The sequence below is a fragment of the Beauveria bassiana genome, assembly GCF_000280675.1.
Source record: "Beauveria bassiana ARSEF 2860 unplaced genomic scaffold BBA_S00001, whole genome shotgun sequence".
Taxonomy (NCBI): Eukaryota; Fungi; Ascomycota; class Sordariomycetes; order Hypocreales; family Cordycipitaceae; genus Beauveria; species Beauveria bassiana.
The window spans coordinates 409,645-436,399 of NW_007930836.1; the positions used below are offsets into that span (position 1 = coordinate 409,645).

The 26,755-nt window shown below is 53.1% G+C and overlaps 8 protein-coding genes across 8 annotated transcripts; 3 read left to right on the forward strand and 5 right to left on the reverse strand.

Annotated features, from left to right (window-relative positions):
* Positions 1 to 895: 895 nt before the first annotated feature.
* BBA_00142 (glycosyltransferase family 62) lies at positions 896 to 2,076 on the forward strand (the record flags this gene model as incomplete). The annotated part of the gene is made up of 2 exons (XM_008595239.1): positions 896 to 1,996; positions 2,056 to 2,076. The coding sequence occupies 2 exons, from the start codon at positions 896 to 898 to the stop codon at positions 2,074 to 2,076; spliced, it is 1,122 nt and encodes a 373-aa protein (XP_008593461.1).
* Positions 2,077 to 2,955: 879 nt separating this feature from the next.
* On the reverse strand, positions 2,956 to 4,535 carry BBA_00143 (ubiquitin-conjugating enzyme; the record flags this gene model as incomplete). Its single annotated transcript, XM_008595240.1, has 4 exons — positions 2,956 to 3,281; positions 3,361 to 3,759; positions 4,008 to 4,075; positions 4,351 to 4,535. 4 exons carry the CDS (start codon positions 4,533 to 4,535, stop codon positions 2,956 to 2,958), a joined length of 978 nt encoding a protein of 325 aa, XP_008593462.1.
* Positions 4,536 to 5,636: 1,101 nt separating this feature from the next.
* BBA_00144 (uncharacterized protein) lies at positions 5,637 to 6,947 on the forward strand (the record flags this gene model as incomplete). The annotated part of the gene is made up of 3 exons (XM_008595241.1): positions 5,637 to 5,968; positions 6,091 to 6,744; positions 6,827 to 6,947. The coding sequence occupies 3 exons, from the start codon at positions 5,637 to 5,639 to the stop codon at positions 6,945 to 6,947; spliced, it is 1,107 nt and encodes a 368-aa protein (XP_008593463.1).
* A 1,565-nt stretch (positions 6,948 to 8,512) lies between these two features.
* BBA_00145 (prenylated Rab acceptor 1) lies at positions 8,513 to 9,043 on the reverse strand (the record flags this gene model as incomplete). The annotated part of the gene is made up of 1 exon (XM_008595242.1): positions 8,513 to 9,043. One exon carries the CDS (start codon positions 9,041 to 9,043, stop codon positions 8,513 to 8,515), a length of 531 nt encoding a protein of 176 aa, XP_008593464.1.
* A 2,693-nt stretch (positions 9,044 to 11,736) lies between these two features.
* BBA_00146 (ELMO/CED-12 family protein) lies at positions 11,737 to 13,884 on the reverse strand (the record flags this gene model as incomplete). Its single annotated transcript, XM_008595243.1, has 1 exon — positions 11,737 to 13,884. One exon carries the CDS (start codon positions 13,882 to 13,884, stop codon positions 11,737 to 11,739), a length of 2,148 nt encoding a protein of 715 aa, XP_008593465.1.
* A 1,838-nt stretch (positions 13,885 to 15,722) lies between these two features.
* BBA_00147 (cutinase-2 protein) lies at positions 15,723 to 16,520 on the reverse strand (the record flags this gene model as incomplete). The annotated part of the gene is made up of 3 exons (XM_008595244.1): positions 15,723 to 15,903; positions 15,975 to 16,279; positions 16,359 to 16,520. The coding sequence occupies 3 exons, from the start codon at positions 16,518 to 16,520 to the stop codon at positions 15,723 to 15,725; spliced, it is 648 nt and encodes a 215-aa protein (XP_008593466.1).
* Positions 16,521 to 18,668: 2,148 nt separating this feature from the next.
* Positions 18,669 to 20,623, forward strand: BBA_00148 (homeobox domain-containing protein; the record flags this gene model as incomplete). Its single annotated transcript, XM_008595245.1, has 4 exons — positions 18,669 to 18,850; positions 18,942 to 19,053; positions 19,147 to 19,631; positions 19,711 to 20,623. The coding sequence occupies 4 exons, from the start codon at positions 18,669 to 18,671 to the stop codon at positions 20,621 to 20,623; spliced, it is 1,692 nt and encodes a 563-aa protein (XP_008593467.1).
* A 1,459-nt stretch (positions 20,624 to 22,082) lies between these two features.
* Positions 22,083 to 24,134, reverse strand: BBA_00149 (ATP-NAD kinase; the record flags this gene model as incomplete). The annotated part of the gene is made up of 1 exon (XM_008595246.1): positions 22,083 to 24,134. One exon carries the CDS (start codon positions 24,132 to 24,134, stop codon positions 22,083 to 22,085), a length of 2,052 nt encoding a protein of 683 aa, XP_008593468.1.
* Positions 24,135 to 26,755: the final 2,621 nt, after the last annotated feature.

Below are 26,755 nucleotides of genomic sequence, written 5' to 3' on the forward strand. Positions count from 1 at the left end.
AGCGCAAAAACTTGTTGAAAATTGAGAGAGGCGTAAAAAAAAAAAAAAGGGATAGATTTGGAGGTGTAGGTAGCCGCAACGAGTAGGAAAGCTCAAGTCCAAGGCCCAGTCCACGAGGTCTTGTTGGTTATTTGATTAGTTGGTTGTTTCTTTTGCCAAGTACTCTGTGGCGGGGATGGCAGCCCCCCCGGGGGGGGAGGGGGGGTTGCAACACAGATTCGTTATTCCCAAAGAAGGCAAATTGCAACTTGGCCCGCTAAAACATCAAAATGATAAATTGAATAATCTCGGCTCATTACAAATAGATCAGCCTGCTGTTTTGCAAGCAGATTTCGTAGACGGATTCACGGCTCCCCTTTTTAGTGTAGCCCGTAACTATTTGGGTAGGTGGTACCTTAGGTAGTTGGCTGTCGGAGAGGTACCTCTTATTGGCCAGTGCTGCGCAGTCATGAAAAGTACCCCTGGACAGAGCGCGCGCTCTGCACGCTACAGACATTTTGACACGCTAGGCCAAATCTGGTCGGCCCTACCTCGTTCGTTCCATAGTTGGCCTCTAAATCTCTCTGCTCGAGCGCATCCCTTTTATTTCAAGTCCAAGAACACCAAGTCTCGCCGTGCGAAAAAGGGACTCGCCTCGGCTCTTCTTCTCCGCGACCCTGTGACGGCTGACGGGCATTTTTTTCTCCCTCAGCCCATCGTCGCGTCTATCGACATTCTGCGACTCGACAGCACGTACCTCTATGTGTGCTTCGACAGTATCCTTGGCAGTTTCTTCTCCTGCAGCTCTACTCTCACCCCTCGTCTTTCCTTAACAAATCCCGCTCCTCGTCGCGACTCGACGCCGACAAGTATAGTTTTCTTGCTTTCGTCTGGACTCTACAATCGCCTATCGGCCATGGCTCGAGCCATGGGGTCCGTCCGCCTAAAGAAGGCCAACCCTTCGACCCTCATCCTCGGCGCGGTGCTGTGCATCTTCATCATCATCTTCCTGATCTCGCCATCAGGCTCCTCAGTCTCCAGTCGCCTCGCTGGTGTGACAGCCGACCACCACCTGTCGCCGCCGACGTCGCCGTACCGCAAATCGAGCCTCAAGGGCGGCAAGTCGAGCCCGCCGCCCGTGTCCCGCTACGACCTCAACCAGGTGACCGTCACGCCTCAGCCGATGCGCAACAACGAGCACATTCTCATCCTCACGCCCATGTCCCGTTTTTATCAGGGCTACTGGGACAATCTGATGAGGCTCAACTACCCGCACGAGCTCATTACGCTCGGCTTCATCCTGCCCAAGGACAAAGACGGCAACGCCGCTACCGCCGCGCTGCAAAAGCAAATACAAAAGACACAGAAGCGCGGCCCCGGCAAGGACCGCTTCAAGAGTATCATTATCCTTCGCCAGGACTTTGATCCTGCCCTTTCCTCCCAGGATGAGAGCGAGCGCCACAAAATGGCCAACCAAAAGGCCCGCCGCGAGGTCATGTCCAAGGCCCGCAACTCGCTGCTCTTCACCACTCTCGGCCCCAAGACCTCGTGGGTTCTCTGGCTCGACGCCGACGTTGTTGAGAGCCCCGCAAGCCTCATACAAGACCTCGCCGCCTTTGACAAGGACCTTGTCAGCGCCAACTGCTGGCAGCGCTACTACGACGAAGACCTCAAGCAAATGTCGGAACGCCCATACGATTTTAATAACTGGCAGGACAGCGAGAATGCCCAAGAGCTGGCCAAGAAGATGAGCCCCGACGACATTCTTCTCGAGGGCTACGCCGAGATGCCCACGTACCGCACTCTCATGGCCAAAATGTTTGACCCCAACGGCGATATCAATCAGGTGATGCCGCTGGACGGCGTCGGCGGCACCGCTCTGCTAGTCAAGGCTGAAGTGCACCGTGACGGTGCCATGTTCCCGCCCTTTTCTTTTTACAATCTGATTGAGACTGAGGGCTTTGCCAAGATGGCGAAGCGTCTTGGAAAGCAACCATGGGGTCTACCCAACTACAAGGTTTGTTCCTTGCCAAAAGCTTGCAACTGTGTGTAGAGACTGACTTCATTCATCTCAAGGTCTACCATTATAATGAGTAACGCATTTGCGTAATGAATAGGAGGTTTGTCGGGGTGCATGATTTCGGGGTTTGCATCTCTGCGGCGCTGATTGTCGGCGTGCCTGAGAGCCTGTGTGGTATAGCCAACCAGGCCGACAAGGGAGCCCGCAGACGTTGACACTTTGGCGTTTTAGACCAGCATTACTCTCATTTGCCCAGATTTTGGAGAACGTCGGGTTCGGAGCCGGGAGCATCATCTTTTTTTTCCTTCCAACATTTATTATTGAAACAGCAAGGATGATGAAAAAAAAAAAAAGAGTGTATCAAGATGAGATGAGAGAGTGGGCGAATTCTAGTTTCTACTCTGTTCTCTCCTCATCTCTTGCTCTTGATGCGTGTATTTGTTTCTTTTGATTATGTCCTGGTTCTTGGTTTTGCCATGTTTCAAAACTTTTTGGTGTCTCTTTATACATTGTATTTATTTTTTAACGACACGGCGGCCCGTTTCTTTTTCTCGAGGCAGCTGGTGGAAGGAAGGAAGGAGTAAGGTTGGAATAGAACACTTGAAATAAAAGAATGATGATGTGGCTTACATGGAAGCGATAAGATGCCTTTGAAATCGGTCAAGTAGATGATGCAGCAAAGACAAAGTGATCCTTCTACGGAGTCAGTTGGACGAAACAGACCGGATAGCTTAATACGTTTGCAGTTTGTAGATTCGAGTATATATATGCTCACTCTGATTATATCCAATCTCGACATTCCGTCACTAGCATACAAATCATTCCATCGCTTAATACACATGACCAAAGGAACATGAAGAAAAAAAAACACACACACACACGACTACCAGAACCTCGACAAAATTCCGTCTTCATAGCGGGGGAGAAAACCCTCATCCCGTTTCACACACTGTTTTTTACGCACCCTCATAGCGTCCCCTGTCCTCGGAGCACCACAGCTCGACAAGCCTCCGCGTGCCGACGACGTCGCCGCCGCGCAGCAGCGCCGCAACGTCGACATTCAACGGCGAGTCCGTCTCCGGACAGCTGAGCAGCATGCGGACGGCGCGAACGCACTCCAGCACGCTGTACGTGGGTGTCCAGGCATCCTTGAGCAGATCAAGGCAAATCTCTCCGTTTTGCAGCGCAATGTTGGGATGGACAATCTGCGTGACGAAGCGCATCTTGGGCGGCTTGAGGGGGTACTCGTCGGGTATCTCAATGGCGATGAGCCAGCGGCCGCCTATTGTTTGGAGCAAAAGGGTTAGCTTCGAGGGGCGTTGACCAAGGTGTGGGGGATATTGGGGAGGGGGGTTTGTTACCGTCGTAGCCGTGGCCGACATCGTGGCCGTTGATGACGGCTTCCCACTGCATCAAGCTCTCGTCGCTCACGGGGCCGAGTCGCTCGATGCCGCGCTCCTCTGGCTGCTCGGCGCGCCACGTCTCGAGCTCTTTGAGCAGGCGCCGAGCGCCGGTACGTCCCGAGGACGAGTCTTTTTTGGAGCTCGATTTGGAGACGTTGGACGACGTGGGAGTCTTGTCTTTGCGGGAGGAGGAGGAAGGCATTGTGTAATGTTTGATGCGATGGTGGTGGTGGTGGTGGTGGTGATGGGTCGGGGTAGCTGTCGGGTTTGCGGCAATGGAAGAAGAAGAAGCTCCTCTGCTTTGGGGAGGCGCTGTCGCGAGCGAGGTCCTTGGGGAAAATAACGGGGGGGGGGTATCTAATTTGCAGTAATGTCGCAGTAGTTGATGAATGGCAGAGATTGGTTTGTTCGGGGAAAAGGGTAAACAGAACTTTGGATTATGATGCAGGAAGGAAGCCGAGCAGGGGCGCTAACTACCTTAGACGCGGCGGCGAAGCTGTCGGTCTAACTACAGGGGTTCGTGCGGGATCGTGGGCCGAGGGCCGGGCCTCACCGTACGGCCTAGAACATTTCCGCCCATGACAAGCCCAAGTCCCACGACACACGACAACACATGCGCAACACGGCAATACTTTTCATCATGCGGGGTAAATCCAAAGTATACGTGCAAAGACTGTTTAAAAACTACAGTATCTCGGCGTGGCATGCTCGTGAGAGCATGCTCAATCAACACACTATACCTTCACCAGAATGGCAAGGTACTGTGGCGCAGGCCTATACCAGGGAATGGTTCCTTGCCAAACATATATGAATCTCGGTCAATTCAGTGCACCAGTACATATAGACGACTATTCAGTCTGTCGTATCTCATGATCTGCAAGAACAGAACTCTCTCTCAAAGGGCCCTCGAAGGAATTCACGCGCAACTCGTCGCAGACGTCTACCTACTACTCCTTGCGCTCAACTTTGGCGAGGTCATCAAGTTGCTTGCAAGGGCCGCAAAACTCGTTTGTGCCGACTTCTATGTGCTGAATCTCATGATAGGGCATCAAGGCCGGGTGGCATATCGGCTCGCTGCCCACAGGAGTAGCACCATGGCCACAGAGATTCGTGTGGTAGTAGAAAACGCACATGGTGAGAGATTAAAGACTGATAAAGTTGTAGATGTGGTTCCAGAAGAAATGACGATATATTCTTGACCCGAGCGCAGATGATGGTAGGTGTTGGGTTAGTCACTGAAGCGAGGTGCTGTGAACTGCTAGGATGGGTTCTTGGAAAGAACAAGGTTGCTTCTTGATGGAGATGCGAGGTTTGCTAATTATTTATACATGTTTTTTGTTGTGCATCCGTCAAGAACCACTGAATCACTTCTCTACAACTCTGGTTTCGGAACGCCGTGGTGTTTTTTGATCGGCTGACACTGCGCATCGACTTTCTTGTCGCGGCATTCACCGCAACGTTTCCAACAAAAGGCCAAGGATTTCTCAGCACGAGGTTCATCACATGCCTTTTCAAAAGTGATAAACTGAAAACAAGTCTTGCTGATTCAAGGCAGAAAGAGCTGTGCTATCCAGCTTGTGCGATTACACCCCGAGCTTGTGATTTCGATCTTGTCCAACGCAACAACGCATCACCGGCTGGGCGAACCTTGGCTGTTTTGACGGGCCCTTTTGTGATATTTTTTCTTCTTCTTTGAATAAGCATCTTGAGATTGCTTACTAGAGCTTTCATACCCTGCAGTTGGCACAGCCATATGATCAGCTACCACCCGTCTGCACATATGTGCAGGTAGAAAACTGACGGTCCTGGGCAGTGATCAATTACAGTCTTGCATTGATAGGCAGCCAAGCAATACAGTTACTATTTGACACGATTTCTGCTATCTGCTATTGATTCGATCTCCCTTATCACTCGCTTCTTTTCTCCATATTGAAATGACATAGAGATGCCTAGGTTCTGCCGCCGTCCTTAGTACAACAGACAACTCCGAGGCAACCAAAATCGTCACACCGAATAAACATTGTACCACAAGCAGAAGCTTACTATAAAACTCTGTGATGATAACAAATGGACGCTTCTTCAAAACAGTCCTTCTTCTCGAGAGAAGGAACAAGTAGACATTGAAGAAAAAGATCTTGCCGTTCCTACTCGAATGCTACTCGTGCTCAAACGGCTGTACTATACTCGAACCGCAGAAACCACGATCCCCCTTCCAGCCCTCTTCTTCATCCACGATGCCATATATGCCCGCCTCCTCCTCGTCTCCGGAACCGCAGCATCGCTGCATCACCCGCTGCCTCGCCGCCCTCCCACCCCACGCTCCCCCCCGTCGCCAGCTCTACCGCTCCATGGCCGCCTCTCAAACTCTCCTCGCGCAAATCTACGACTCTGGCGCCCCCTTATTCACCAGAGCCGCGCTCGCCGACCTCGCCGCACAAATCGACGCCGCCGTCGCCGACCCTACGCAGCAGCCCATGCGCGTGACGGGCCTAGACGGCAAAGTCGTTGCGTTTCCGCTGCTGACTGGCCGCGCGCACCACATTGACGATGCGCACATTTGCGTCCTGTGAGTATAACTCTTCTTCTTTTTTTATCTTCTTGCGAGACCTGTTGCGGGTACCAACACAGATTTCTGACTGGAAACATTTGCGGGCGACGAAACAGCACACGGCCAACGCCGCACTACAGAAACGCCGCACGCCTCCTCGACGCCTGCCGCGACGACACCCTATATCACCCTATACGCGCCCATCTCCCTCTCGAAATCGCACACATTGTCGAGAAGCGACTCGCCGTCCCGCCGCCGCCGCCGCGCCGCTTCCTAGACGACCGCTTGCCCGTCGCCGCCGCCGCCGACGACGACGAAAACGACGCCAACTCGCTGCGCCTCCGCCTGCACACGTGCCGGGCACGCTCGCCGCACCACACCCTGTTGCGCGCGCTCCTCTCCGCGTTGCCGCCGCGAATTCGCAACATTGTGGCGCTCGCGTGCGGTAGGCCCAAGACGATGATGACAACAGCAATGGCCGGACGTCGTAGCGTCACGCAGCACGCGCTGATGCTGGCGCTGCGGGACGTGCTCGGCGGCGGCGTCGGCGGCGGAGTAGCGTGCGTGGCGCAGGACGCGGGCTACTACACGGTGATCGACAAGACTGTTCTGGAGGGGGAGCGGGTCGCGGTGGTTGATGACCCGCGCGGCTATCTCGAGGTTGGCGACGAGACCGTCGTGGTGGCCGTGTGGCCGGGCAATGTTCCCGTCTGGGATGTGGTGTGCGATGTGGCGCGGCCGGCGGTGTTGGTGTGGCATCAAGACGCGGAGCGGCCAGGCAATCAAGGTGAATGGTAAGTTTTCGAGACGGGCGAGGTACTTGGTTCTTTTGGCAGGTTATGTTCTGGGAGGAAAGGTGCTGACCGGATCGAATAGTGGTGATCCGGCTTCGTCGCGGGTCAGAAACATGCTTCGCGACGACTATGTTAAAGTGTCTACCCCGCCAGAGAATGACTGGCTTGACGAGGTGGCAATCTACATCAGAAAAGAAAAGTAGTGTCACGTTGTCCGTTATTGTCATAATGTCAACAGTTGGTAATGCAATGAACAAGTCTTTATTAGAGTGTCATGCTGCATCACTTCCACTCCTTCGAGATTGGTATCAATGAACACAAATCAATAATGAAAACAAAATACAAACCTCAAGACATCCTGTTGAGCGTCCTTTTTCTAGTCCCAATCCCAATTTCCTTTTCTTCTCAAGCTACCATAGTAACTTCTACCTCTTCTTCTTCTTCCCAGTCGGCGCGGGCTTTCTCTTTGTTGGTGACGAAGACTTCTTCTTTGCTGGTGCTGGTGGTGCTGGTGGTTCTGGTTCTACTTCGACGACGATTTCTCTATTGCTCCTCCCTCGTGCAGGTGGCTGCCTTTGCTGCTGTTGCTCCCGAATCTGCGCGCCGTTGCCGAGCTCATCGCTGGCCGTGTCCTCCGAGCTCGTCTCGCTGCTGGGCACCCTATTGAGACTAGGGCGCGCTGACCCGTGACGGCTCCTGGTCGACGGCGACGAGGTGCCATGGCCGTGCGACGACTGTCTGTAGCTCACTTCGGAGCGGCTGCCCCTAGACGACGCCGGGTACATGACACGGGGCCCCTCGGTCTGGTACTGAAACGGGTTGGGTGCTGAGTTGGCATCCCATGCGTCCTCATGGGGAAGCCCGCGAGAGTGAGGCCGCGCCATAGAGTCGGAAGCATGTCTATGACTGGACCCTGAAGCATACTGATGATAAGAGACTGGAGGTGAGCCGTTGTTGACGTCACGGGCTCGGCTACCGGGGCGTTGCAAAAGCGATGAGCTGCGAGAACGCGACTGCGCGGGCGGCGGAAAGTAGCCCATGGGAGGATACACTTGCTGGTCCGGGGAGTCTCCCACAACAGCGCGCGAGGGCAGCGAGTCCTTGCGTGGCGGGTGACTACTGTCGGTGCGCTTCTTTCTCGACACGGGCTCAAACTGAGACAGAGGCACAGCAACTCGCTGCTCCTTTCGCTTCTTCTTTCGATCGCTGCCACTGGATCCGGATGCACGTGCGGCGCGCTCCCTTTCGGCTCGTTCAGCCTCCTCTTGCATGCGCTTGCGTCGGCGCTCAAGCGCAGCCAGCTCATTCTTATTGAGCTTGACATCAGCACGACCATGGGCTTGGGCGCGGCTGATGCGTTTGAGGGCTGACTGAACGAGCGCCTCCTCTTGAGCACTAGAGGGTTGCTGGGAACTTCCGCTGTAGCTGCCCTCTGTCTCGTCATCATCATCGCTCTCACTGTTGTCAGACGTCGCCTCGGAATCGTCATTGGAAGCTAGGAAGTGGTGTCCGCGACGCACGACGCCGGCGGAGCGGTCACCCAAGTCGGTGCCCGTGAATTGCAAAGAATCGCTAACGAAGCGGGTTTGGCGGCGCGCAGACAAACCCACTCCATGGCCATCACTCTCGTCGTCCGAGTTGACCTCTTCCACCCTTCCATCACCAAACATAAAATCATACAGACCAGCATCGCCGTCCGTCTTCCTCCGCCCGCGCCTCGATGGTCTTCCCCATTGGGGCGCAAATTTGGGAGCTTGCGGCCGACCACCTAGACCGCCTCCCCGGAAAAAGCCTCATCGATGGGCTTATCCATGAAAGAAGCGTGGCCGAGAATGGCCACGCCAGATGCGCCAATGAGCCACATAAGGGTCGAGAAGGGCGAGGCAATCAGACCCAATGGAATGGCGACGATGAGCAGACCCGTGTAGAGCTGCGAGGATGTGGCACGAAAGGTGCCGATTTCGAGATCGCGGCCGTCGAGGCGGCCGATGATAAACATGCCGAAAACGACGAGGATGATGTCGAAGAGAAGGAGCCAGTTGGTCAGGAGAGCGTAGATGCTCAGCATGGAAAAGACGACAGCATAGTTGGAGGAATAATGGCTGAGGTTGTAGTTGACGCGAGACTGGGCCTCGCCAAAGTTGGCGGGCTTGGAGAGACGCTTGAAGTCGAGAAACTCGGAGATTGGCTTGAGATTTGAGAAGCGACCGGAAAGGGGACCGTTGCGGAGGCCCTGGAAGCGTTCGCCAAAGTTGAGGCGCGACGTCAGGGCGTCAAGGGGAATCTGGATGCGAGCCATGGTGATGCGGACGGGAGTCAAGATGCGGCGCAAAGATGCAGGCTTAATGATGCTGACAAGAGCTAAGAAATGCTGTGGGAGGGAAAATTAGCCATTGCGTCCGAGTAGTGGCGGCCAGACAGACAAAGAGTGCCCGCTCGGCCCCTGCGATAAGGCGACGGGTCGTGGGCTCGAAAGGGGCACGAAGGACGAGGGGTACGGGAGCTGGGAATGAAGCGTCCTTTATTGCTAGAATGGCAGACTTGGCCAGCTGGTCCTTGGCTCGCTCTGTGACCTTGGTCTGGCAGCGAAAGCAGCCCAAGGGCGCCACCAAGACGCGGCCAGCCTATCGGGAAGCCACAGGGAGTGGAAGGGAGGATGAAGCGAGCGGCTCTCGCAAAGGGTAAAAAGGGGTCTTTGTCTGAACTATGCCACAATTCACATACCTGCAGATGGTGGGTTGCGTGAGGGAATCAAGTGAATGAATGCAATGCGTCGTTGGCGAAGGCAGTTATGAGGAGGGAGGAATGCAGCGTTTGGTAGGCAAAGCAGTGAAACTGACGGGAGCTCCAATTGGCTGTAGTTTGGGTTTTTCTTTCTTTTGTTGCTTCCGTTTATTAGATTGGTCGAGGCGGGAGATTGATTGTGCAGGGATGAATATTTTTCTTCGTTTGAAAACTGTTGAAACTTTTTTCTGTTCGTGTCCAAGTGTCCTTGTCAGGGGGAAGGTGTCGCCAAGGTTTGATGTGGATGGCTCAAGTCAGGCCAGATTCAACGCTTAGGCGAACCCACAGCGGGAATGAGGTTCACTTCAATGGGTTCCCAGTGGATTTCAGCAGGTTCTGCCCGCTGTAGATATCCGTGGAGCACCTCCCAGCGCACAGCCAGATCCTTAGTCAGCTGGCGTGCAACAGCAGCGAACAGAGTCCAAAGCGCAACGCAACGCAATGCGGCCAGGGAACCGTGAATCTCGCTCGTCGGCGAGGCTGTTTGCCAGAAACGATACGGCAGACAGGCCTCGTTCCGAACGCCAGACGCCAATTGCCGTCACAGGCAAGGCGCTGGCACTGCGCGTCTCCAGCCCTTGTTGGCACGTCCGTCCGGTACGTACCGTGATGGGCTGTCGACGTTTCTTCCCCAACTCTACTCTTTTTCCCCCTTCCACCAACAAATGGGAAAGAAAAAAAAAATAGGGAAAAAGTAGGGTGTAGAAGGAAAGGAAGTAATCAAGAGACGGGGAAACAGCGCGACGAGATATTATGTCCCCCGGAACGGCAAATCCGGATCAAACCCACGCTTAGCTTACGATATACCACGCGCCCAATGGATCGGACGCCAGAAAAAAATCGGCATTCTCCTAATCCACCAGAGTTGTCGCCATTCGTCTACCGAACCAGGCAAAAAGAGTTACATGTGAGCATGGGGCTCTTGCCAGGCATCAACGCTGCGCCGAGCAAGTCACCGCCCTTTGCGCCCAAGTACATACCTATCTACCAGTACCCGCGATGCAGCTGTACTTAAATAGTGGGGATATAAAGAACTACCAGAGGCTGGATAAATATTCATGACATGGCTTGCTGATCCGTAAGACATCGCTGCTCGATTTGAAGGAAGAAAAACACGAGATTCTAAATCCTTCATACCCAAAACAAGATCCCGAGACATTTCTGTCAATATTTCTTGGCACTTAATTCATCGAATAATACGGAGTACAAGTCGACAACAAAGTTCTAAACAATACAATCACCATTCCTGCCCAAAGCCGGACTCCGCCTAAAAGCCACAGATGTTTGGATAGCTCCACACTTGCAACGGGCCGCCGCATCATCATTTTTTTTTATACCTAGCTTTCTGAGCTAACTAGCATTGCTTTCACAAGCAAAGATATCTTCCCCTCCCCAAAATGGGCCCGGGTGCATGGAATTAACGTTAGGCTTCGATCCAATCATGGCCCCAAGTATACTGATAAAGTAGAAGAATATAGGGATGCGTTGGCTCTCGCACATGTTCCGAACCTGGACTGATAATTACTCCGGGCCCCGAACAGTCGGTCAACCGAGACACACAGATACGATTCGACGGCACACAATCACACAATCAAGGTGCGACTAGACAAAGATCCACGCCACGCTACGGATACTCATGCAAGCCTCTCTGTGTCTGGCTAATTTGTCCTCGGCGAGAAAACATGCCCCATGATTCAAAGGTTGAAACACCTTCCCAACAGCACGTCAGATTTCGCTAGAATATCCGCACAACTCTAGCCCATCTCATAAGCTTACCCAGGTGTCCAATCACAGCATCTCAGTATATCATCTTCCCTTTTGTAAAATATACCTCGTATATTTTCCATGCAATACAACATTTCATTCCTTCAGTAGCAGATGATCCAAATGTGGACGCAAGAAACTCGAATTAATCAATGGCTGCCCGTAGGACTGCGCGCCCAGTCCTAACCCTCTACCGCACGACAGCTTCAACCCATCGCTGGCCCTCTTACTGGCTGTCTAGATCAAGCCCCCTCAAAAAAAAACCCCCCTTTGACTTGGCTGCGTCTGCGACCTTTTCACTTCATATTATTTACCAAGAAGACATGTGCAGTATTCGATATACATACAGGATATAAACCATCAGCGCCATATACAGAGGGTATATGCAAAAGAGAGATAAAAACAGTAGTGGAACCAAGAAACTCGCCCAGGTTCTGATTCCACTCAAATTTCATAAAAGTAATCTTCATCCAAGCCATCCCGACTCGGCACCTCGCCCGCCCCCGGTGGCGGCCCCTCCAGCGCCCCGTCCATTCGCACGTTCAGCAGCCGAATCTTGAGCCCATAATCGCTCACCAAATTCACCAGCTTGCTCGTCTCCGAGGTGATGGGCGTCTGGTTCAGCAGCATCAGTAAGCCGTCTAGCCACTCCGACGCCAGGCTGTGATTGACCGGCCATAGCTCCAGGATCGGGTACTCGCTGCTGTCGCCGCCGCGCGCCGCGCCTGCCGCGTGCACGTAGCTGTAAATAGTAATCTTGGTTGTCGTTGTGGGCGTCTTGGGGGATCCGGAAGCAGGGGCACGTGGGCTCTGCAATGTCGAGCTGCTGCTGTGGCTAGCTTGGTCATTATTGGTCGAGACGTTGGACACGACCGAGCTGATGGTGTTGAGGTCAATTTTCTCAGTCAGGCTGTTCAGGCCCGGATCTTGCGGCGTCTGTTTGTCAAAGTCGGCATAGTGCAGGTAGCGTCGGTTGTGTGACAGCTTGGCGAAGCGCCACTGCTGCTGTTCCTTGCCGCCCTGCTCGGGAGCCGCCGCCGTCGCCGTTGGGTGCATCGACCACGAGCCCTGCAGCAGGCATCGCACGCGTTGCTCCTTGACAAACTGCAGGGCCTCTTGTCGCAGGGTCTCGCGGACCTGGTACAGGTGCTCGCCCCAGGTGTCGTCAAACGACTGCTCCAGCAGCTCCATCTGCAGCTCGCGCAGGCGCGCCACGTCAAACTCGGCCATGTCGTCTTCGACCTCGAGTACATCTCGTGTGCGCGAAGATTGGCCCACCACGTGCTCCACGAGGATACGCACCAGCTCGCCTACTTTGTCAAAGTCGTCCGTCTCGGCGCCGGTGCTCTTCCAGATGCGAAAGAAGGCCTGCAGCGCAGAGGTGTGTAGTCGCGACCACTGCAACAGCAGTGGACGGAAAAGCTGGTCGTAGTTCTTGTCCTCTAGGTTTTGATATCCCTTGGAGTCTTCCACGTCTGTCTTGTCCACATCAAAGTGATTGTATAATATCATTGTGACGGCTGTGCTCGCATGCGCAATCGGACATCGTTCTCGGACTGGCTTGACGGCCTGCTCCAGCAGTGTCTTTTGGTAGCTATCTTCAAACTTGCGCACGTAGTCAGCCAGGTCCATCATACCCAGACAGCCGCTCGTCTCGAATTCCTGGGCCGGGCTCTCTGATTCGAACCCCAGCCGACGCCACTTGTCGGGGTTGCGGCGCTTGCCTTCCTTTTTCGTCCCCTCCATTGAGTCATCTCTCGCGTGCCCATTAACCTCGTTGCTCTTTTCTGGATTGCTGGCGAGATGTAGCGCCTTGAGCGCGCGTCTATGTTCGGGTCGCTCCACGTCGACAGCCACCTCTCTCCAACGGCGGAGCAACAGCTTACTGAGGGCCTGGAACTCCAGTACAGGATGCGCGAGATCCTGCAGCGTCGAGCTCTGCATGATCTTGTAGACGGCCTTGACCAGACCCAGGTCGTGAAGGCGCTTGATGATCTTGGTCCACTCCTCTCCGGTCCCCTCGAATGTGCCCTCGGGCGTATTGCTACTTGACAGAGCGTCACGGATCAGGGCGTTTGTGAGCATAAGGGCGTTGGCGCAGAGGGCGTGGTCGGCACTCTGTAGCTGCTGGACAACAAGCTCAAAGAACTGCGGATACACAGCAATGGCGGGCCGTAGGGCGCGGAAGCCAAAGCTGCCCTGGTTGCCGCGGGCCTCGTTGGCAAACTGGGAATGGCTGACGAGCGCTACCAGGATCGACATGGCGCCTCGAAGGATGTTAACCAGCGGGTTCGTGACGATGAGTTCGACGATGCGCTCGACGAGATCCCCCGCGCTGGGACCCTCGAAAATATCCCAGCCCATGTCAACCTCGAGGAGGCGCGAGAGCGACTGCAGCGAGTAGGCCAAGGTGTTGCCGCCGGCACCCATGATGAGGCGGCGCAAGATTACGAGACCGCCCGAGGATATAAAGACGTCGGCAAACGCTGGGTCGTTGATGGAGGACTGCAGCTTAAAGACGGCCATTTTGCGCGCGGCATCCTCGTCGCTCGACAGGCGCGCCAGCAGCGCTGGGATGTCTGCCTGATCCATGACTTGTCGCCGATTCGTCTACTGCGAACCGTCTTGTCGAAACCGTGTTTTTGAGAAGATCTTTCGTGGTGTGTGTTGGAGATCGGCGCTTGGGGTCGTCGTTAAAGGGGCGGATGCGCCAGGATACGGAGAGCTCAGCGTTATGACCAGTGAAACATTTTCCGTCACGCCTTCGCGGTACGCCTCGGTGACGTTGCCAATGCGCAGTTCCCGGGCAGTCTGTAGCAGAGGGAAAGATGGCGGCAAACGGAAGATGCAGAGGTGCGTTTGGTGGATGTTGTTGACAAAGTTGTGTCTTGCTGTGTTTCGGGTGCCGCGCAGACAGACGTAGGTGGCCGATCAACTTTAGCGGCGCTGTATGTGGGCCAGAAAGTGTCAATTCAAAAGCTGCAAGGAAAGACTTGTTTTGCACTAACAATTACACAATTACAATTTCCTGCACTCCAGCTGTGCATCTTCATTTACAAATTACTTCGTTGTAGAGCCCGGCTCAGCTGCCCGCCAGCTTGTGTCCCGCAAGAGGGGTCCAACCAGCGCTAGCCGGGAATTACAATGGCTTGGGCATAAGGATAATTCTAGGTTCCATTAGTTGCCCATGTATTGGTCAAGGGTGAACTATAAAGCCGATTGTTATAAAATGGATTTGTCAAGTTTCATTCTACATTGTTAATTCTGGTGGTACTTGAAAGTAAAGCCGTCGGACCGAAGGCCTCTGGAGGGAAGGATAATGAAAACCTTCTCTATCCTTGTGTATTTTCCCTTTTCAATCAGAATTAGTTGCTCGACTCGTGGGATAGGTCTTTTGACCAAAATGCCCATCCTTTCATTCATCATCTAGCGCTGGCGGCAAGTTGCACGATGCCTAGCTGGCAGATGTAGGTAACAAGCTCGCTACTGGTGTCAAGGTTATTTCGGGCAGGCAAAACTATCAGCAGGCAACAATTGAATTGACAGTGCCTTGAACCCGGTTATTTGGATCAATCACACAAGACATTACAATGTATGCCGTTTTGCGGCCCGACTCGCGTCTGTTCAGCAGCCTACCAACCATGTTATCGTCTTTCTCAATGGGTGGAAGTACTGAAGCCATCACACAACAGGCCTGTTTACCTGGCCACAGCAAATTTATCTTGATACTACAACTTATCTTGATGAGAGCTTGTAACTAAAGATCATTGTCAAATCTCGGCTTCTAGTATCGCGGCAGACACGACTTTTGGAAACGACCTCCGTACTGAGGGAAACAAAGAGGTTGACGTTGACATGGGCCACCATCCCCCATGCAGCTGAGACGATTCATAACGGCACGCCCTCGCGGCAAAAGAAAATTAGTAAAACAAATAAAAAGGACCGGGGTATAGGGAATAGAAAACAATAAGAGATGGCTGAATTGCTCAGCAACGGACGACGAACGCGTCTCGCGTGTCGATTGCGGGGGCGCTCTATGTTTTTTTCTTCTTTAACTGATTTAAGTACATATCTAATCCGTAAATTAGTATCAATTAGAGAAATCGGTGAGCTCACCCCTGCCCGCGCCTCCACAATGCCTTGTCCAATTAGAGGTAAAATCAGTCAAAGCGAGGCTGGGGTCTCGGATGTTTTTATTTTTATTAATTAACTTTGAATCATAACTATCCTTCATTCTATCTGCTTGGGTCCGCTATTCGTTATGAAGGGCAGATGATGACATGGAAGGCAATCGCGGATTGCATACCCGTACTAACGTGTAGGCACATCTCGCGCGAAGAAATATGTCAAGAGACCAATAAAGAACAGCAAAGTAACCACCACATACGCCCCCCAAAAAAAAGACTTGATAATGGGTGCGAGGTTCTCGTTCAAGCCTCGGCGAGCATTTTGAAGACAAAGTCGGCGGCCTCGGCGGCGCGTCTGTCATAGTCTGAGTGTGATTCGTCGTACTCGAGCTTGCCCTGTTCGCAAATAGTGTCGCCTTTGTTGCAGATAAAGAGGCTATGCTTGGCAGGATAGTTGGGAATCTTGTCTGCATTCTTCTTGCTTCTATTATTTCACACATGGTTCATTAGCAACAGTCTCCGGGGTATCGAATTCAGCAACGGGTTTCAACGTACTGGGTGTCGCCAAACGTCACAACGGCGTTGACGCGGGCAAGCGCTTCGGCGGGCAGCGTCTTGAAGGCGGCGTGAATGACTGCGGCGCCCTGACTATAGCCGGCGACGACGATCTTGGCAGTCGGGCACTTGCTGGTCGCGCCAACGAGGTGTGCTTGCAGAGCGGCAATGGCAGCGTCGTCGGTGCCGTTTTCTGTAAAGTTTTCCATCAGGTCGGCCTTGTAGTCGAGACCCTGGACGGCGACCTTGTCCGCGCCGTACTTTGCCTCGAGCAGGCTGGCGAGTTTGGGACCGGGCGATTCTCCCTAGCTGGGGGTTAGTCTTGTTCTTTTCTTTTGCTTTTGTATGCTGCGAGAGGGAAAAGCAAGAGGGAAAGATGGTCACCATGTTGCCATCTTGCGTGGAGCCGCGGGCGTAGAAGAAAATCATGTCGGCGCAACCGCCTTCGACAAACTCGTTGGCAGTTGTGCGGACAGGGTCGTCGCCCAGAGAGATGGGAGCGGCCGAGACCGAGGCAAGGAGAGCGAGAAGAGCGGTAATCTTCATTGTCGATGCCGAGGAGCAAGAATTGATGTAATAAGGGGTGAGTGACGGCAGAGACTTAGATATTGGTGTTTCGTGGCAGTTTTGTACGTGAGTGTTGAATATATATATTAAAACATGTTAATTTTTTTTTCTGAAAGCGAGCGCCGCGAGGAAGACTTACGACGCCACGGAACTCAAATCTTGGTGGCTTGAAAAAAAAAACTTATAATCTCAATCAATGGGCGCATCTTGGCTTATGTCCATCATTTTGTGGTGGTATTTTAGGGCCTCGTCGAAGAACAAGCGAGTGTAAGCCAAGACGGCCCAGGCGTCGGGGCTTGACTCGACGATATCCCACGTTGCGTGCATGGTTTACAGAAAAGGTTTGCCGAATGACCTTAATGGCGGGCTTTTCCTTATTCGCCTCGTCGTGGGCTTGTTTCTCCGGTAGACGCGAGAAGCGAACATTGTCGTGGAATGACTGAGCAGAGACGTGCTGTTTCAAAAGTCGGCACTTGAGACGGAGGGAGGCGGAGTTGAGAGGCGGGGTCGGTGGTGGTCAATTCTGGCGACGCAACAAGAGACTATGCTAAGTTTTTATAATTAGACGGCGATTTGATCGGATCTTCGAGCCATGAGACATGTCGGCGGCTTTCTGTCTACAAGTGATAGAGTGTGCAAGTATGGGAGTGGGTTGTGAGTATCATCGAATGGTAACGCAGACATGCAGATTAGTATATTTAAAGAATACGGAGTACATGCTAACTACAGATACGATTAGGGATACAGACACGTACATAAGCCTCGCAGACCTGGATCGAAGTTAGCGGGCAGAGGCCAGAGTGCGTAGCTGTGGATTAGCAGTGTAGACGGCATAGACCGACTCGGATCGATCTCATATTGGATAGCTATCGGCCACCCGAAACTTGAATGGTAGTAGACGGCAGACGGTAGACGGCAGACGGCAGACGGACGGAGACGGCAGGTAAAGTAAACATTTGCTTGTTGAGTCTTGACTGCTGCACGACACGGTATGCATGTCTAGCGTGGTTGCTGTGGATGTGGCGCGTTGAAGAAGAGGGCAATATTTTACGTGTGGAAGAAGTGGGCAAGGGAACATAATTAATATAAGAAATAAACAAGGAAAAGACGACTTTAGACGTGCAGAGTCCATGTATAGTGGTTGAGTGGTTGCAGAAAAATAAATGAGTCTGTTTACGAGGTACGGAAGGCATTGTATTTATTATAATATGCAACGCGTGTTGACATGTTTTCCGATTTATGAGTCTATATTATTATTGAGCCTATCAAACCAAGCGACAGAATAGGCCACTGGCCACTGCCGTTGACAAGCTGACAGGGCACCGCGAGCGGTGTCTGGGGCAAAAGGCCCACTGACGCGGCACGCGGGTAGATTTCACAAAGGGTTTAGGTTGGTATCTAGGTATTTAATTCCAAGTACGGATTAGCATTGTATGGGTTTTTCGGTGGTCATCACGGTCCTTTGCTTTGAGATATCTTGGGTCCATTGTCCAATAGCGGGCTTCAGGTGGTTGGGCGCTGCAGACACGCCCAAACACGACTCGACACGCCCTGTAAAGACCGTAGAGCTGTACCATAATAGAGCTGTAGAGCTGTAGAGGCGGGTGTAGGTAGGCAGATACCGAGGCAGGCAGGTAGCCGTGTATTACCATTGACCAACAACTTGAAGAGAATTATTCGCTTTTTATTCTCCAAGTAACCAATTCATAGTTAATAAAAAGTACCCGTAAATTCGAATAATTTACGACCAAATTCCCATTCCTCTTCTACGCCTCACGCCCACGCCCACTCCCTCCCACACCCTCCTCACGTCCACGTCCACGTCCAATGACCCACTGCTGCTACACGTCTTGTGGGACCCTCGAACCTCGTCCATGCTTCTCTTGTTTCTTTCCTACTCGATATCTGAGCTGACTTCTCTTCCTATTCCTCTACCTGATTCTTGTCGTCTTTTCTATTACCTCTTCTCCATCTTTCCTCACCTCGATCTCGTGCAGTGTGACGCCCTCCCCGTGCATCCCCAATTCGCCTCAAGTAATGCCTGGTGCCCTATAGCAACCCATTTCGACCTGATCCCCACGAGCCGCACCGCTTCTTCCACCTCGTCCTCGAGCTCGATCCCCCGCCATGTCCAACTCGCCCCCAGACTATTCCTTTGCCGTCTCGGAATCTCAAATAGACACCACCTCGCCTTCCCGACATGACTCCTCCATTCTCTCCCAGGATATGCCGCCCGCCGCCGCCAACGACTCGTTTGACTCGGAGGCCGTTATGGAAAAGCACCCCAAAGGAAAGCGGAAGCGTACCGCGTATGTCCACTTCCCATCATGACCATTGACCCTTGTCTACACCATGATTACCTCTTGCGTAAACACTAACACGCGTTCTTACTCGATTAAGTGCCAAGGACAAGATGGTTCTCGAAGAGGCCTACAAGGCCAATCCCAAACCCGACAAGCAAGCGCGTCTCGATATTGTGAACCGCGTTTCCCTCAACGAAAAGGAAGTTCAAGTATGGATTAATCATAATTCTCTCCACAATCACCAAATCATACAGTCGTCCAAGAATTACACCGCCATAACAATTGCTGACATGTTTTGGTAGATTTGGTTCCAGAACCGTCGCCAAAACGACAGACGAAAGTCGCGTCCACTTTCGCCCTCTGAACTGGCCGCTCTTCGATTCAATGGCCTGCATGGCGTCTCGACTGATCCCATGGCCGTTGCTTCCGCCGCCTCTAATGTTCAAGTACCCGTCACTTTGCCCGCACACGCGCCCGCGGACCCTCTTACCGTCTCGCCGCCACAAACTTCTTCTCAACCGATCCCACCCACTGCACCATTGCTTACTGCGACTCCCAGAGCCTCCGCTCCGGCCAATCCTCAATTGCCAGAGACGACGCCTCAAAACCGGGACATCCCATCCTCTGAGAGCAGCCAAGACGGACCGTCTTCGGTTACCTACTCGTTTTCAGGCTCTGTAGGCTATCTTGCCAACAGATGGAACATTGGCAGCTCGTTTTCCACTCCTGCTGGCCAAACTCGTGACGCTGATGATTCTCCGAGGCAAGTATACGCTATACACAATGCGTGAATGCTTGTACTAATCAATGCACCCCAGACATTTCGTCCCGTCGTCTTGCATCTCTGACACGACTCACAATGCTAGCCAACGGCAGAGCCAAACCAACGTGCGACTATCTTTGTCATTGGAAGGCAAAGCTGAGCTCGTTGACAGCGCGTCTTCTCCGACGCGTCCCTCTCCACAGAAATACTCTTCTGAGCCCGACTTTTCTTCTCGTCCGCGCGGCCTGAAGCGAAGCTACAGCGCGTTGCCTGCCGTAACACTTCCTCCCATCTCCACGCTGACTAGCTTTCTGCCACCGCGTCTTGCCCGTGGTCGCTCGCGAGATGTGCAGGCTTGGCAGTCGTGCGCTGATGCAGAAACCCGCGATGAGTTGACGACGCACGCCGAGCACGAATCCAACGGGTCCGCCGTGGCGGCCATTAGTCTCCTCCGCTCCACGAGCGGCGTGCTGCAATCAAGCAACTCAAAACGCAACACCCCCGTGACGACGCCACGCGATGGCCACTTTGCCAAAAAGGCCAAGTTCAGCCGCACCATTTCGAGCGTTGCCCGTCTGGAGCACACGGGTAAGGAGAACGACGAGCCGTTCAGCAAGAACAATGGCAAAGTCAAAGTCAGCTTGTTGGCGTCGCCGACCGACTCAGACAAGGAAAACTGGAGCCCTGACGAGGACGGCAACGCTGCCGATGTGGGTTCCCGCCGCCCCGTGCCGCCGCCGCCCGCGTCAACCAAGCCCAAAAACCCGCGGCGCGTGGGCCGCAGCATCCTGCAGAGCCGCAGCCCGGGCAAGCTGGGCAGCCGCGTCAACACGGGCCCGTCATCGCGACCCCGCGGCATGAAGGCTAGCGTTGACATATTCGAGGATGAGGCGACGCGTGTCTCGCGAGACGCGGATGTCGAAAAGTTTATGCGCGGCGACGTGAGCCCCAGCAAGAAGCCAGATATGGACTGCGTGGCCGGCCTGCTGTCTCTGAGCCAAGGTGCCTGGAGATGACGATAGCTCGCCCACATGAATCAATACTCGAATTATGATGACGGGTCAAAGCTTGATGGAAACGCAAAAGTCACTGGTTGACAAGAACTTTTGGGGAAGGGAGCTCGCTTGCTACAGGATACGAAGGAACGAAATTTCTTTCAAAATGTTAACAATCGAATTCGGCTTTCAAAGGCGTGGGTTTAGCATTGTTTCTTGTTATCAAAGCGACATTTGGTGGTGTTTTTCGAAACGGCAACATTTTTTCTCTCACGGATTGACAGCTTTGCTGGTGCAGACGTCGAGTTTTAACATGGCTTGATTCGAGACGATGGATATACTTGTCTTGATATTTTGCACGTGTTGGACAATTTGTTTTTTTTTTTTTGACTTTGGTTCTTTGTTTCGGGGTGTGCTCATATTTCCTTTTCATTTTTGGTCTGTGGAATGGAAACAGCAACGTCCCTTTTGTTTTGTTTTGGCGTACATGACACATGGTTTTGTGTTTTAGAGATGCATTTACAACTTTTTCTTCCTTTTCTTTTATCACGAGGACAGCAGTGTACTTTTATTCATCTTGAACAGATTTTTGGCGCCATGTTGAGAGAGAAAAAAAAAAGTATTTGAGTCTTTTGCGGACGCACAAGAAGGGGAACAATAAACTTGTGCGTTTGGGCACTTTGATCTATTGATGTAAACTGGGTGCATGTTGTTTTCATGTCGTGCATTTTATGTGTATATATATATTACTAGTTATGTTCTATAAAAATAGTCTTGCGTAGGGAACGTGGTTGAGCTGGCCGCACGATGTTGCTTGAACTTGTCCACGGGGACAAACATGGGTCACGCAGTCTGCGAATGAATGTGATTCGCGTAGTTATTTGTCTTGTATTTAACGAGGTCTTGGCTAGCTAAAGGCGAGAGTGGTGTGCGAGATGCCCTGGACTTGTGTCATACTGGAGGGACACTGTGTGCTTTGGATGGTTAATGGCTACTGCGAGAAGCAGCACAAATTTGTGCGCATGCCAAAATAAACTTGTCAACGTAGAATTAGGTGAGGTGAGAACATGAGGCAAATTCTTCTGTTCTACGGCAATGACCAATTCTGTCTATAGAAAATGTCTATAAAAAAGGATGAAAAGAGGAAAAGTAAATACAGAGCTGCCAAGAGAAATGATACAATCAGGTTCTACAAGAAGCACAGGTTCGTGACATATTTCCGAGACCAAAAAGAAACCTGGCTGACCAGTATATTCATGATTTAGTAATGTTCACCAGGAACAGTCAATATATATATATAACCGCTGTATCCAGCTGCCCTCTATCTAAAGGGAAAAAAAAACGCCTGTAATGAGAAAACGTTGACAGCCCATGCAAAATGTATAAAAGTCTTTCAGTGTCGTTTCATGCCAACATGTTCTTTGCGCCAACTTGATCATTCGAATATGCCTTCTAATAAAAGTTTCTGAGATTGCCAGTTTCACAGACCAAGCATGCTCATCTGTCTGCGAATGGGACTCGTGCTGACACTGCCCTCTTCGCTCGCATAGTACGCGCTATCCGTGTCAATGTCCCAGGCCTCGTCCTCGTCCTCGGCGGCGGCGCAGTCACCGTCCTCAAAGGGCTTTTGGGCAGCGGCGCGCGTGTTCCAGCGGAGAGTGCGGCTGACGCTGTCGAACCACTCTGTGTCGGTGCGGGTGACGGTGGGAAACGGGTACTGGGAGGCGGTGATGGTGACGTGGTCGCCCTGACGCAGCTCGACGCGGCCCTTGCCGTCAAAGGCGCAGTACGCGGTGGCGCGGGAGCCGCGTGGGACGGCGACGCGCAGGGCCATGGTGTCGGAGAGCACCATGGGGCGAAAGGACAGCGTGTGCGGGCAGATGGGCGTCAGCAGGATGGCGGGTATATCGGGGTGCACGAGCGAGCCGCCGGCGGACAGCGAGTAGGCCGTGGAGCCCGTGGGCGTGGAGAAGATGCAGCCGTCGGCCTGCACGACGGTCAGCAGTTCGTTGTCGCCGTAGAGCTCGAGATTGGAGACGTAGGGCGAGGGCCCACGGTCAATGACGAGCTCGTTGAGCACCTCAAACTGCTCGCCCTCGCCGGCGGCGGCGTTCAACGCTCCGTGCCGCCACACGGTGCAGGTGAAGCGCATGCGCAGATTAATCTTCATCCCGTCGTCGCCCATGATGCGGTCGAGGTGCTGGCGGTACTTTTCAAACTCAAAGGTCGTCATGAAGCCGAGGCTGCCGAGTGAAAAGGAGAGCACCGGGGGCACGATGCGCTGAAAGAGCCACGAGGTGAAGAGCACTGTGCCGTCGCCGCCGAGCGTCAGGACGAGGTCAAACATTTCGGGCTGGCTCCAGCAGAGGTCCGGGGTCCAGTATCGCAGCGTGTCGGCAAAGGCTGGGTTCTCGGCGACGAGCGAGGGGGCGTCGAAGCGGCGGGAGCCGCGTAGCTTGGCGTCGACATAGACGGTGACGCCGGTGCGGGCGCCGTAACGCGGTGTGCGCAGCAGCCAGGCGGCGAGCTCGCGCGTTAGGTGGACGAGCTGGTTGTCTCGGGCCTTGGTCACAATCATGACGGTGCGCACAGCGCGCTTGACAGGCCGCCGCTGCAGCTGCTTGGAGACTTCGCGGACTGACGTGGCTGTCTGCACGAGGCGCGAGTGCGACATGGACGAGTCATTCTTGATCTCCTCGAGCACCTTGTCAATGTCGACAGCGTCGTCAAAACGCTGATGGTAGAAGCACGGCGACTTGAGGGCCGCGAGCGCCGTGGCAGTGGTCGTGGTCGTCGCTGCCGAGGAGCGCCGCCGCCGCCGCGCCAGGTTGTGCAGCGCGTCGGCGAGCTTGAGCGAAGCGGCCGAGAGGGGCGGATTTGGCAGCGTGCCGTACATGCCGGCGGCTGCAGAAGACGAAGACGATGACGACGGAGAGAGCATGCTGTCGAGGGAGAGGGCCTCGGGCTTGCGGCTGGGGGTGGTGCCAATCGCCGAGACGTCCTCGGTGGCCGCCTGCGGCTGGCGGAGCATAAGAGGCGCGGGGGCGAAGCGGGTGCTAGGTAGCTGCTCGTCGGTAGCAATATTTCTGCTATTGCGAGGCGGAAAGGCGCTGCTGCCGGGGGAGAGCTCAGCGTCGAGGCCTGCTTGGGATTCGGAAATGGCGGCAGCGGCGGCGGCGGCGACGGAGGAGACGGAGGTGGTTGATGGGCCGCCCCACGTTGGAGATGACGACGGTGTAAGAGCGGCTGTTTCAGTCGTAGCGGCGGCGGCGGCACCTCCTCCTAAAGCTGGCACTGCGGACAGGGGCGTCTTGTAGGTCCGTTGTTCATATCCCGGGGCTCTGGACGTGTTGATGAAGGAGGGATGGTGAGCAGACGAGGTTTTGGGCCGGCGGTCCAAGATGGCACTGGTGGCTGTGGTGCCGCCTTCCGTCGCGGGCCAGAGGTCCTGCAGTGCTGGGTGGAGAGCCGTGGTGGGCGAGCCCTGGGTTGTTTTGCCCAGAGAGGCTGGTGACGCGAGTGGATGAACCATTGTTTTTTTCTTGTTTTCTCGTAAAACTAAAAATAGCGGCGGATATGAAATGTGATTAAACTCCGGGGTCCATGGGAGTGAAGGAAGGTGTCTGTGTTGCTGGACCGTCGGACTTTGGTAGCGTAAGCCTCGATTGGCGAACGAAATGACTTGGCAAGCCGTCAGCCTATCACTTTGTTGTTAGTCTAAATTAAAAGAAGTTTGGAAGACGATTGAATTGCAGCCATGCTTACCCTTGCTGATTCGTACAGTGACTGGTGGGAACAGCCCAGTCAGACTCGGAACGGGTGCGGGATAATCTTTCCGGGCGGAACTTGAGTCGTCGTTTGTGTGACTGACTGGCTGCAAGGTGCCTTTAAATATAGCTGGGATTTTCTTGTTGTTTGTCCAAGGAATTATAAGAGTTGTATGCTTGGAAAGAAAAATTGACAAAAGTATTGGTAAACACCTCGAGATGGCGGCGGTGATTAATGAGTCTAGACGAAAGGCTTGATGCTAGTCTTGATTAGCCTTGCGCCTGGATCCCGGTTTGTATACTTACCAAGGACAAAAGCGAACAGACTGTGCGAATGAAGAATGAAGACAAAGTACAGTCGCTGAGCCGTTGCCAAAGACAGCGAGTTGTGTAAAATGCCCTCGACCAGCGAATGAGTAATAATGATGCACAAACAGGACAAGAGAAACGAAGAGATTATTAACAGTGAAAAGACCAGGGCAGAATCAAACAAAAAGGAAAGCGAAAGCTACACAGAGATCAACTCTGGCATGACGTGACGCGCAACAGCACAGATCTTGTGGGCGACAAACTCGGTCGGGTCTAAGCAAACAGGATAGATCGACGACAAAGAAAGGGAACACTATTCGTCATGATGGGTGGTGGGCAGACATCTGCATATGAACCTTGAACCTTTTGTTTTTCTTGCTTTGCTTGCCTAAACCAGTAATAATAATAATAATAATAATAAGGCTTTCCAATCCCTTTTTTTTTCCTTCTTCCTCATTTTCCGACACAAAACGCCTTGCATTGCGTTTTGTCGGTTTCCGTCGACGGAAACAAAGGGTCGTATTTGGCAAAAGCTTTTTTTTTTGCCTTTCTCATACAAACGCTCTCTGTCGCGCGCGCGAGAGCAAGCAAGGCGACTAAATCGACCCCCCCCTTCTCTCTACGCTATTATAGGGACCTGAGACGCCTGTGAATGAATAAAGATGGAGCAATTGCCGTGTTTTTTTTTTTTTTTTGCCTTGTCGCCAGAACAAGACCGATAGAGACAGCGCTGAACCAGGATCTAGGGAGGAGAGGAGAGGGGGACGGGGGAGGACGTTTGGCGCCAACATCAGATGGCACAGATCAAAGAAGCTCTTACACGGCCTGTGACAAAGAGCCCATGGTAATGAGGATACCGCCTTGTTGCCAGTGGCGGCAACCTCCGCCTGACGTGGACGGCAGCGAGGCAGCGAGGCAGCGAGGCAGCGGGCGGGCGGTTCTGTAACAAGTCATCTGTTCTGCTTTGGGCCAAGGGATGAAACTTTTTTCCTTGGCTTCTTCATGGCCCTCGGTCTTTTTGGTCTGGGTTGATGAAGCTGTTTGCAATATGTAAAAAGGGCTGACCCGCCCCGCTGTGCGCAGCCAGGCCCCCAGGCCAGGGGGTTCATAATAGACTAATAACAGTGAATAGGTAGGTAGGTAGGTAACTACCACCTACCTACAGTGGGTGTGCTGTACCTAGGTAGGTAGGTACCTCTTGACAAGTTGTCAACTGCTAAGACGGTTGACCTTGTCATTGCTAACACGGCCAAGACGGCTTGGCTTTGTCGGACTGAGATATAACTGCGATCCTGTTAATATCCAATGACCCCTTTTGAACTCCATCGGATTCGAATTTCGCCTTGAACCATTAATCTGCGAGACCCTGACTCCCGTTGCCTTGCTGTTATTATTGTGGTGATTAGTACCTACCTAAGCTTATACGGACTTGTTCACTACTCCATGCGGCCCTTCTAAATACTGACCTCGGCTCATTGCATGCAGACAAAAAAAAAAAAAACCTGCAGGTAAAATCTCCGTCCTCTTCGAATACCATATACCCCTCAACTCTACCAAAATTCCTTTTCGACATTCCCTCATCGCCAAGGCCGCGTGATCTCCTCGGCCGCGGCGCGCGGTCGCCCTGACGGCGAGGTGAAACGCCCTCCTCCGTTGTGGGCGCGTCAGTGACAGGACTCGAAACGCCCGCAGTCTGCGACTCAAACGCCCACAACATCTCTTCATGTTCGGCGAATTAGATCAGACCGAGGGAGAGAAAAAAAAAACCTCTGCAAAAGCGGATTGCCGAATGGGAATAAGCAAGACAAGGAAAGGAGGGGGGGGGGGGGGTAAAAGAGGCAAATAGGACGAGGCTTGCTCAGCCAGCATTGTTATTATTGCCATGAGTTATTGCTATATCTGACGACGTTTCACCCACATGGCCGCTATATCCCCAAATGACTAGCAAGAAATATCAAACTAACAAGAAATGATACCAACGCCTCTACACCAGTGATTCCTTTCTTTTTTTTCCCGGCATTTGAAGCTTTAACATGCATCATTGCATAAACTTCATGAAGCAAGCCTCTTCTTTCAA